At 41.4% G+C, this 12304-nt stretch overlaps 1 protein-coding gene across 1 annotated transcript in view; it reads left to right on the forward strand.

Annotated features, from left to right (window-relative positions):
* trim71 (tripartite motif containing 71, E3 ubiquitin protein ligase) overlaps positions 1–12304 on the forward strand; it is a 42190-nt gene that overhangs the window by 21942 nt on the left and 7944 nt on the right. The window contains exon 2 of the mRNA XM_080858379.1: positions 8178–8345. Coding sequence (XP_080714505.1) covers positions 8178–8345 — 168 coding nt within the window. The remainder of the gene's footprint in view (positions 1–8177; positions 8346–12304) is intronic.

Genomic DNA, 12304 nt, shown 5'->3' on the forward strand with positions numbered 1-12304 from the left:
ATTGCTCTGGTTCGTGTGCGTGAGTTGGGTTATTCCAGATCTTATAGCTCTTTTTGGTGGGTATGTTACTGTTGCCAGTAGCCTGTATATCGCGGGTAATCATGGGTAACTATGATGGCAGTGTATGAGGGTCTGCGTGTGTGAGAACTGTTTTTGTCATGTCATTAAATACCAGTGACCAGATATTTATTAAACTACAGAAATAAAACGTTTTATTTTGCTAAACTCTTGCCTCCTCGATATTCATTCATTTGATTAGCCTGGGCCCTGTTAAAAAATACGTGGCAGTTAGGGTCTGTCACATTTGGCCATACACTGCCATCATAGTTTAAGTTATTTAAGTTATTTGGTTATTTATGTGTTGTTTCCCTCATATTTTTATGTTCAAGCCTACTTTTTCAGAAGTTTGTTGAATGTTTTTCAACAGCATTGCTTTGAGTAATAAAAACCTCAATATTTGGTTATAAATTGTTTCTTTATTTTTTTATAGCTCATACTTATTCTAATGTGAATTAGAAGAGATATTTTAAAAATCGCGAGGTAAAAAAAAAAAAATAATAATAATATCGTGGGGTGTATCGAACCGTGGGTCAAGAATCGTGATACTAATCGAATCGTGAGGTAGGGGTATCGTTACAGCCCTAATGTGGATAGTTTTTCGTGGTCTTACTTAGCCACGCAATTTTTTTGGACCAGCCAGAACACCTGACACAACCGGCATTATTTAATAACTGAATGGGTTGCCATGGCGCAGCCAGTGAGGCAGCACTCCAGCTTAAAAAAAAAATGTTCTTTCTTTTACCTTGCTGCTATTTCATGTGAATTTTGCTAACGGCATTTATACTGATGACCTTAATTTCCCTCGTGATCAATAAAGTATCCATCTATCTATCCATCTTATACAAGTGTATCTCCCTTCTACCTAAATCGATGTGGTTAGAAAGGGATAACTGTGACAATCAACACTTTATTCTATCGGTTTAATCTATTTGCATTAGACCATTGTACAAAACCGCTTTTTGAAAGTGTCAGCAAAAGCAAATATGAGCAAATCTGACGTACAAATATGTATTATAGACGGAAGGTTTCAAAACGTTCTATAATAAAGATGAATGCTTAGTTAGCTCTTGTCCTTTCAGACAATGATAGCTAGCATTAACGTCACTTCAGAGGTACATTACGTGAAGGACAAAGCCCTCAACAATAGCATACATTTGTTCTTAGTAATAAAACCATGAAATAGGAAGCAATTGTTATGAAACCACACCACTTACATTGTGGTGTCTCGTACTCAAGTAGACTCTCCAAGACAACTGACATTTCATGTTGCACATTGCTTTGTTGAACTGTTCCAAACTCTTTATTGTCAATACAAAATAGAATTAATTTTCGCATAACCTACAGTCTGCTCTGACCACTGATTTTCTTAACCACCATAATGTGTTGCTGTGCAGATTAAATGTAGGCTATGCGTAGGGATGCACGATATTGAATTTTAGCCGATATCCGATATGCCGATATTTACAAGCTCATTTTGGCCGATTTCCGATGCCGATACCGATATATACACCTCAGCTTTTTAATTATTGAAAAGTCTCTCCTGTACTAGAATTAATCTGTTATTATGCTAGTGTATTGCTGTAAATACAGGACATTACAGACTTGATTTGTATCATTTTAGACATAGACATTCACTCATGAAACTGAAATGGTTTCAAATATGGCAGATTTATATTTGTATAAAAAATATATATTTATATTTTCACGTCACAATTTTCATACTTGAACAGTACCTCCTTGAACTTGAACAACTTCACTCTGGAAATGCAGCTTGGCTTAACTGACTTACAGTTTAATAACGTCCCTTTTAGGATTTCTAGACTAATCTATGTAACGTTATTGCCAAGTTAGCTGTATAAATTCCATATATGCAAAAGTAAGCCATGTACAGATAGCGTGGGCTTGTGACACCTCATTTCACGGGATGTGAAACGTTATATCATCAACTTCTCTAGTGTCACGTAGCATGCAAGCTAACAAGCTAGTGTTGTCTAGCCAACTCCGTAACTTATTAACGGCAAAAAGCGCGACAGGTAATGTTGTAAAGCGTGGCATGCGGGTTGGTCTGCATCTATGCATGCAACCTACGTTATGGCCAAGCTGCATCTCCTCCTCCTTCTCCTGAAAGGTTTTCTGACAAATAGGCATTTTGTCATCATCCTCTGATACTGTGAAGTACTGCCACACAGCCGACGCTCATAAACATTTGCTTTGCGTGCGCATAATTTACACGTCAACTTATCGGCCAGGAATATCGGCAGAAATGTTTCATATCTGCAGATACCGATAATTAAGTTTTGAAGCCGATATCTGCCGATACCGATGTCGTGACGATATTATCGTGCATCCCTAGCTATGCGGCTAGGCTACACGTTGCTAATAGGAGCTTGAGTAATGGCTTGTTTATCCATGTGGTCCTGTCTTCTTCTAGGTTTTTCAGTTGTCTGTTGCAAAAAAAAGCAAAATAAAGCGCCACCAACAGGCATGGGGGATGTACTACAGTCAGTTCATCCCAATCCCGATGTGTCTGTTTTTACGCAAATCTCTCGTTACCAGGCTCCGTCCTTATGATATTAAAAGATTCGATCCGTGTGAAAAATAAACCCGATTCGGTGACCCTAGGCTTCGTGTGCATATAGCCTTATCTTCTTATAACCTATGCTGCAAGTAAGAGCCTACAATTAAACAACATTATTATCAAAGCAATGGCACTACGAGATAAGAGAAAATAAATCCTATAAATTGTTTATTTGTCAACATCAACAACACATCGTTGAGTGGGTGAACAGAATTGTGAACTTACCCTAGTGTGAATTTACCCTGCTCGTTGTTGCTTGCATTTAGTGTCACATTAAATCAGACAAGCCCAGAAAAGGCTTTGGCCTGTTATGTTTTGGATAGATTATGTCCTCCTCTTAGACATAGAACAAATGGCCTGATTACCATGATGAGTCTGACAATCAAAAATAGATGTTCTATTCATTGCCACCGAGGGCGCAGTGAAGCTGAGCTCAAAAGCTTCATGGAGAATGGAACATGATTGGTTAAGTAAGAGCAGTGTCATCATCGTTTTCAAAAGGTGTGTTCTCGCCTGTCCACACGAAGATGTTTTGGTGGCATTTTAATAAGATTCACTTTTCTGGAACCTGTTTTCTAATTGGTCCATGGTTGTTGTGGACGAAAAGCCAGGTGCAGCCAAACCTCCCCTAACTCAGTGTCCCAGAGTGTTTCTGGAGATTATAGCTGTAGCTCACACAGACTGGGGTGTTTCAGAACCCCCAACATTTCTGGAAAAGGAAATCTTATCCTTCCACACCTGTTCATGCGTTTAAAGAGAGACTGGTGTCCACGAGAACTACAGCAGCCCCCCTCCTGAGGAAGAGATGGAGTGCTCCGGCAGGAAACAAGAAGCGTCTCATTAAAGATTTATGCACGCCATCAGAGAGATTCCTTCACTCTACATAGCCAGTCAGCTAGAAAGTGAAAGGAGCGTGTATGGCCAAGAGGGGGAAAATGTCTGTCTGTAGTTTTACACACTGAAGAGATTTCTTTTTGAGGGACCTTCTTGTGCAGGGGCCCCTGGCCTTGAAGCTCTCTATCTATCTATCTATCTATCTATCTATCTATCTATCTATCTATCTATCTATCTATCTATCTATCTATCTATCTATCTATCTATCTATCTATCTATCTATCTATCTATCTATCTATCTATCTATCTATCTATCTATCTATCTATCTATCTATCTATCTATCTATCTATCTATCTATCTATCTATCTATCTATCTATCTATCTATCTATCTATCTATCTATCTATCTATCTATCTATCTATCTATCTATCTATCTATCTATCTATCTATCTATCTATCTATCTATCTATCTATCTATCTATCTATCTATCTATCTATCTATCTATCTATCTATCTATCTATCTATCTATCTATCTATCTATCTATCTATCTATCTATCTATCTATCTATCTATCTATCTATCTATCTATCTATCTATCTATCTATCTATCTATCTATCTATCTATCTATCTATCTATCTATCTATCTATCTATCTATCTATCTATCTATCTATCTATCTATCTATCTATCTATCTATCTATCTATCTATCTATCTATCTATCTATCTATCTATCTATCTATCTATCTATCTATCTATCTATCTATCTATCTATCTATCTATCTATCTATCTATCTATCTATCTATCTATCTATCTATCTATCTATCTATCTATCTATCTATCTATCTATCTATCTATCTATCTATCTATCTATCTATCTATCTATCTATCTATCTATCTATCTATCTATCTATCTATCTATCTATCTATCTATCTATCTATCTATCTATCTATCTATCTATCTATCTATCTATCTATCTATCTATCTATCTATCTATCTATCTATCTATCTATCTATCTATCTATCTATCTATCTATCTATCTATCTATCTATCTATCTATCTATCTATCTATCTATCTATCTATCTATCTATCTATCTATCTATCTATCTATCTATCTATCTATCTATCTATCTATCTATCTATCTATCTATCTATCTATCTATCTATCTATCTATCTATCTATCTATCTATCTATCTATCTATCTATCTATCTATCTATCTATCTATCTATCTATCTATCTATCTATCTATCTATCTATCTATCTATCTATCTATCTATCTATCTATCTATCTATCTATCTATCTATCTATCTATCTATCTATCTATCTATCTATCTATCTATTTCTCCCTTTGCCTGCTTCTCTTTCTTTCTCTCCCCATCATCATCTCTCTCTCTCTCTCTCTCTCTCCCCCTCTCTCTCTCTCGCTTAGCAGTAGATTTGCAGAGCAGTTCCCAAGAGTGACATGTTTACAGTCTTGTTGGCTGTCATTAGTGTTGTTTGTCAGGAGAGCCTTTCCACAAATCGTATCCTGAGAGCATAAGGAACCCTGAAGTCATATCATGTAAGCTCGAGGGGGAACTGTTATTCCAGTTCTAGGAAAGCTCTTGTGGAATACTAAATATAGACTTTGTTCATAGCTCTCTCTTGCTTGTATGAGGAAAGTATTTTGTGTTTGTTGACTGAATTAAAGGTTTTGGGAAACCAAACAATCCAATTGTCTGGCCTCAAGGTGTTGCCTCCAGTGTACACCTGAATATAATCACTACTGAGACTAGTATCAGGTGGCAGAGGTCCCCATTAGCTTGGTCATCACCAAAATGTCGTCATTTTAGGCAATTAATTGAATGCTACTCTCAGTCCACTGCTGCCTTAATATGTAGCAGTACAAATGTCCTGAAGGAGGATCATATGCAAAAGGTTTAGAAATAAGTAGAATGGTGTTTCATTCTCCTTGAGTGCAGCAGTGATTTGGGATTGTGAGTAATGTGGGACTTTCTGTTTATTTGTAGGATTGAAGCCTCAGAAAAGCTCATCAAATTAAACTTCATATGGTTCTTTAATTGTGTGTGGAGTTTTTGACATCTATAGATTCATATACAGCTGTGAAAAGGCTATATCTAGAGCCCCCCGTCTAAAGAGCCATGGTGCTCATTAGATCAGTATTTTATGCATTGACTGCACGACTGGTTGAAATGAATGCCACACCAGGCATGCTACATGTTTAGCTGAAGACTTCCTCATTGAGCTCATACTATCTGATCTGAACCCGTAGTGTTGTGCATGCCATCCTAGCTCTAGTATGTGGCCCACACAGAGAGGGCCTGGCAGCTTTAGGAGCAGGTAACCCGAGTGAGTCACCTTTCTAAGTTTACATGCAGCTGCTCACAGCGCTTAGAGATGGTGGTAAAGCGTGTGTGTGTGTGGAGGGGCTACATTGACATTTTATTCTGAGTAGGTCATTGACCAAAGAAAGTAATTGGTGACCTGTTGTGTAGCATTGTCAAATTTAAGTGAAACTTGTTTTTGTTATACAAACACATTTTATTTTCTGGATTGTGAACAAAATGTTTTAGGTAGAGGTCAGGACAATGGAGCTTTCTGATTTAATTAGTAATCAGTCATCAACCTGTCAGAGCAGGAAACCCAAATCAGGCTTTGTTTGTGTCTCTACAATAGAGGGACAGATAAGAGCTCTCTAAACAATGTCAGCCTTTTTAAGGGAGCTCTGATGGATGTTCAATGCTGTCATAACAACTCCAGTGTTTTGCATTGAAAAACAACTAGCTGAAACACCCTAAGGGATGGTAATGTGTCAAAATAGCGTCTTGTTTGTATGGTTGCATGAGGGTTTTGATTTCTTTAAATATTTGTTTGTTCATGCTGTGTCTTCTGTGGAGTCCTGTGGTCTAAATGGCTTTGGCTTTGGCTGCTGATGTTGCTGATAGATTAGGTCTCGTAGAAATAGAATCAATTGGCTGATGCATCTGACAATCAACCAATAGATTTGCTCTTCACTGCCACTGAAGCCTAGTTAACACGGAGTCGAGTTTGTCTGCGTCCGAGCTGAAAGTAATTCAGATAGCCCTATTATTTAGACGAACACTCTCTATCCGCACACGGTATCTGCAACGATTCAAATCGGGGGCAGAAAGTGAGTAGATTTGAATCGGTACTGGGGCTGGTGTTCGTGTGCACGGATTCACGCAACCTGATGACGTCATTGTCCCACGTGATCGCATCGCCATCTCCAACCAATATATATATATAACACTTGTTGTCTCTCTACAACTCTCACTCATGGTGTCTCGAACTTAATCTCATTAATCCAGCCTACTGATTTTTGTTTAGCCTCCTATCTTGATCTAGGCCTTATTATTTTTATTCAGACGTTACATAACTTTCATGACCACATATAAATTGGCCAGCGATTTTAATTTGCTTTTTTGTTCATAAATTAATGTAGAATGGTCGGAGCAATGCCTCATGGGAAATGGGATGGCAGGCATTAGAAATGGAATTCATTTTCGCATAACCTATAGTCTGCTCTGACCACCGATTTTATTGACCACCATAATGTATTACTGTGCAGATTAAATGTAGGCTATGCGGTTAGGCTAAACGTTGCTAATTGTAGCTTGTCTACTGGCTGTTTACCCGTGTCCTCCTCTCTTCTTCTAAGTTTTTTCACGTTTTTTCAGTTGTCTGTAGCAGCGCTAAAGCGCCACCAACACACTGTATGTACTTCAGTCGGTTCATCCCAATCGGATGGGTTCATCTTTACGCAAATCTCTCGTTACCAGGCTCCGTCCTCACAAAATTAAAAGATTAGATTCGTGTGAAACTAGGCTCCGTCTAAACTAGGTCTGAGGATGCAGTGGAGGCTTTGGAGGGCGGAGCTCAGCCTGGAGCTTCACTGAAACTGAAAGGTGATTAAGTTATGGGCGGTGTCATTATTATTTCAAAACACTCATACACTGACGAGCTGTGTTTTTGAATATATGTGTTTTAAGGCCCCAACAACGCTGTTGCCGTGTGGACGCAAGGCCAAAACCAAACTATGGGAAATTTTGCAAAAACTCAGTTTTCACTCTTGTTGCGCAGACACCCTCTTGGTTGTGCTTAACCTGTTTCCATGGATACAGGAATGTAGTGTAGTGCATTGGCCTCCATTTAGATGCCATGTGATGCCATGCCATGCCATGAGGAGAAGCACTGCATGGGATGTCATTGAAGTGTGTGTGTGCGTGTGCGCGTCCGCATCCGTGTGCGTTTTGTAAACATTTATATTCTTGGCAACTGACCAATTTAAGTATTTATGAGCTCACAGCTCCACATGATTTAGTCATCAGGTTGTCTGTGTAGTCCCTGAGACCCTCCTGTTATGTGAGCACCCCCGTCACACTGCCTTTACCATCATCCCCAGAATACCCTGGAAGAGGGGATTAGGCCCAGGAGGTGACGACGGTCAGACATCTCTGTTGTCTGCTCCTGTAGGGAGACGTCCCAGTAGCTTTCTCTGCAGCCCCTGTGCTAGCCCTCTCTCCAGCCCCCGTGCTAACTCTCTCCAGTGTCTGTGCTAACCCTCTCTCCAGTGTCTGTGCTAACCCTCTCTCCAGTGTCTGTGCTAACCCTCTCTCCAGTGTCTGTGCTTACCCTCTCTCTAGCCCCCGTGCTGACCCTCTATCCCTCTCTCTCTAGGTGCTGCGCCTCTTCTGTGACAGCTGCTCTGTGCCCATCTGCCGAGAGTGCAGTGCTGGGCGGCACGCCGGACACAGCTTCACCTACCTGCAGGATGCCGTGCAGGACTGCCGTGCCCTCACCATCCAGCTGCTAGCCGACGCCCAGCAGGGACGCCAGGCAGTGCAGGTATGTGTGGGGTCTTCAGTAAACTAGTCAAACAAATGATGACACTATTGCAGGGTCTCTATATAAAATGGACTAATCACGTGAAGAAGACCCCTCATTATACCGCCTTTGCTAGTTTATACTGAACCAACCCGAGGCGGCATGATGCCACCCCTGTGTGTTCTTTTACATAGCAAATCCCCAAGCAATGCCCCCCCCCCCCCCCCATTGATCCTCTGTGCCTGACATACAGAATGGCGAGGTGGAATGATGACGCAATGTTTCCTCAAGATGTCCTCTTTTCCCCACAAAAATGGGCTTATCATTATCGTGTTTGAATAGTAAACATGCTCCTAGCCTAGTGCCTCTGCATAAGGTTTACAGGAACGACGTCCTACTGACCCCTTTCAGTTTGTCTGTGTCTGCTGCGTTGCAGGGACTACTGACCCTAGAACGACTAATGTCTAATATTTTCTCCGATCGTGACAATCATTATAAATATAATGATATATTTCTCCAGCGGCAACACCAACACTAGACCATTTCAACAGATTTTCTAGATATCGTTAGGATTACCTTAAGGTTGGGTCAACAGTTGAATTTGTTATTACGTTGCTAACACTTGATTAAATTGCTTCAGGGCAGTTGTGATAACTTGATCGATGAATATACAAGCGCCACTATGAGTAATTAAAGCCTTTATTTCAGCTGACATTTTGCTTGTGTTCATTCGGTGACTGTAATCTTAACAAGCTTACTATTTAAGCTATAATTTATATAGCCTCTCAGGAGTTCTAGGGGAGCACAGCAGTGGCGTAACTATAGGGAGTGCAGGGAGTGCAGCTGCACTAGGGCCCGTGGCGAAAGGGGCCCGTCCTCAATCTCAACACGGAAGTGAGTCATTGAAGAACTGACCGGGCCCCCCAGCATGCTCGGCACATCGGAAATGGTGTATGATCCAGTCCCATCAATTCGCAAACATTTCTCAATTACGGTGACAGTTATTCACAAATATGAGCTATCACTTACCCAATAACCATTTTAACAATAGTCAGTCTTGACAACAGCAAATAATTAATTTAGCCTCATTTGCCTTTTGCTGAATGAAACGAGTCTCGTTTTTATTAAGTAATTTTGCCATCGAAAAATAGCAAGGGTGTGTTGGTAATTTTGTTGTCAAAGATTCTATAGCCCACCCAAACATGTTGTGATTGTTTCCCATCCTGTGTTGTGCTGCATTGCGTGTTGAGTAAGCGATAAGTAGGCTACCCCATGCCCTTCAAACACAAAAGTGGAAGCATGAACGCAACGAGCAGGATGAAAGGGTGGCAAAATTGCTCAGAAGAACGCTACGTCTTTGACCCCCAACCCAGCGGCAATGAGGACCACCAGGGTAGGCTAATCACATAGCGCTTACTGTCTGGTATACTGTCTGAGATACTGTCAACTCCCATAGTTCACGTCCTGCTTTTCAAGCAGCGATCTCTCAGCAGTCATGAGTGCAACAGGTAGCAAAAGCTCAGATTGTGGATAACCTCTTGGTTACATCAGCATTTGGTGATGTGTGCACGGCTCTGCTATTGTTTCTTACCGTAGAATGCCATTCTAAACGTCATGCATGTTACGTTTTATAATACTCCTAATGCTACTTGAAATGTATTTTTTCGCGTCAATGTCGTTAAAAGAATAAGTTATTTTGCGCATAGGTCTAACAGATATTGTTGGAGGAAGTTTGTTTTGTAATTGGTTGCAGCAGACGAGACGCTGTCGAGCGGCTGTTCCCATAAATCCATGTAAATGTTCGTAATTCACAATAATGTTTGATAACCCCCTGAAGAAGTGGTATTAATGTTTCCCCATGTGTTGTCTATCAGCTCATTATACACTGCTTCTCCAAAATCAGTTTGATCGATGAAATACTGTGTGCATGGGTGTTTTCATGACAACATATTGTAGCAACCCTTAATGTGTATTGTACATGCGTCTCACTAGACTGCAATATCATCAATTTCACCTGACGAGACGACAGTAAGGGGGGCCCATTGGCATGGTTTGCACTCGGGCCCGTCAAGACATTGTTACGCCGCTGGAGCACAGAAGTACCCTTTGCTAGAGTAGGTACTTATTTTGCCCCCCAAAACAGAAAAGAGGTCCTACAGGGATGGTTCCTACAGTGGAAAAGCGCCTGAAGATGCCGGCCCCCTTAAAAACAGCCTGTGAGATTCTACAGTGGAAAAGCACCTATAGAGGCATAGCTTTTGTCAGGGCTGAGGTGAACAGGTTCTGGTTAAAACTACTGGAGGAAAACATCACGAAAACACAAGTACAGAACTGAACAGAAGACTATTATGAAGAGATTGCTAATTGCTAATGCCCAACGGCTCTGGTGAAATTATTAGGCCTTTAGGAATACACAGCCGGTGGCTAGAGTGGCCACTTGCCTCTCAGGCATTCCCTTGTGTCTGTGTCTGCACTTAGACAAAGGGCACAGCAGCTTCCACATCTAATAGCCATCATTTATCTAAACATCATCACCGGGCCAACACCGGTGCCTGACCAATCTGACTTTAGAGATATTAAGGTGTGTCTACTCAGTGATATCTGAATGTTCTTCCATTGCTCTTTTTGACTTGAAACTTGAATAAGATATTCACTCCACACACACACACACACACACACACCACCCCCAACCAACCTCTGCTCTGCTGCCTGGCGGCTCACATTCAGAAGGCCAATGGCCGGAGCACGAGTCATTAGCACAACACAGAGGAAATGTTTCAATCAGGCTCCTGCCTCTGCAGGGGTCCTGGGCAATGGTGGGGGCCAGCTGCTGTTTAATCCCTCTGCCCCAGCTGTGCTGGAGAGTGAAAGGCAGGACAGAGATGAAGAGAAGGGGAGAATTTCCACAATTGAGGAGGAATTCCTAGGAGAGAGGCAGAACCTTCCCCCTGATGCCTGAATGTCAATAAATTATGCAATCCCTCCTCCCACGCCTCACAAACCACCCAAAAGAAAGCCCTTTTCTAGTTGCTGTTTTGATGCCATGGTCTCCCTGATGGCACCATGTTGGGAGTGGCCGCTCACCGGGTGGCCTTAGTTGATGATGGCCTGCTCCTCTGTCAGGTCCACTAATGGCCTAGTTCCACCTGCTCTGCTCTCAGCCCTGTTTTTGCCCCATGTTGCCAGAATGTGGGTGAGGATTGTGACAAACCTCCTCATCATCTGGCCTCAGCTTGTTGGTGCTTGTGGGACATGCCGGGGCCAAGGCTACGTGATGTGAGGTGGCAGTGGTATGGGTTCATCTTAGAGAGGTGTGTGTGGAGATGAGTGCTTGCAGGGCTGGAGCTCTTGTAGTCCTGAGGACTCCCCAGCTAGCCATCCAGGACCTTTGCGGCAGGGAAGCCAAGCTGCATTAGCACAGAAGACGCTGAGAGCATGCAGGCTTTAGAAGTAATCTTATTTGTAGGGGTTTAGTGCTTTAGCTCTCACGGGTTCTGTGGGCTCAGAAGTGACAACTGATGGGTGCGGAAATGTTGATTGACAGGCTGGTCCTGGTGGTTGAGTTATTTATTTACCCTTCCTAGACCATCCGGTAACAGGAACTTTAGTATAGTTCTGATGTGTGTAAAACGGATTGGATCGGTATTATGTGCTTGGTTATAGTTAGACCATAGTTGTAAACAAGGTTTTCCTGAAACTCCTAATGAGGTTTACTAGAAATGGTCATATAAATTGTACAACTGACAGACATACCTCTATATTTTTACATCAGGTGATAAACCCAAGCACTTAATATAATACTTAATCATTAAAACCTCCTTTACCTCTGTTGTCACTGCAGTAATGGTAGGATCACCGTGTAGCATGATTGAGCAACCTGGTTTTTTTCCATGTTGTGTCTTTAAAACCCCTGAAGGAGAATTCCAGAAGTTTAACGTAAGAATGGGCGTTTTTAAAGAGCATCTGTTGGGCACGTCGAT

The sequence above is a fragment of the Sprattus sprattus genome, assembly GCF_963457725.1.
Source record: "Sprattus sprattus genome assembly, chromosome: 19".
NCBI lineage: Eukaryota > Metazoa > Chordata > Actinopteri > Clupeiformes > Clupeidae > Sprattus > Sprattus sprattus.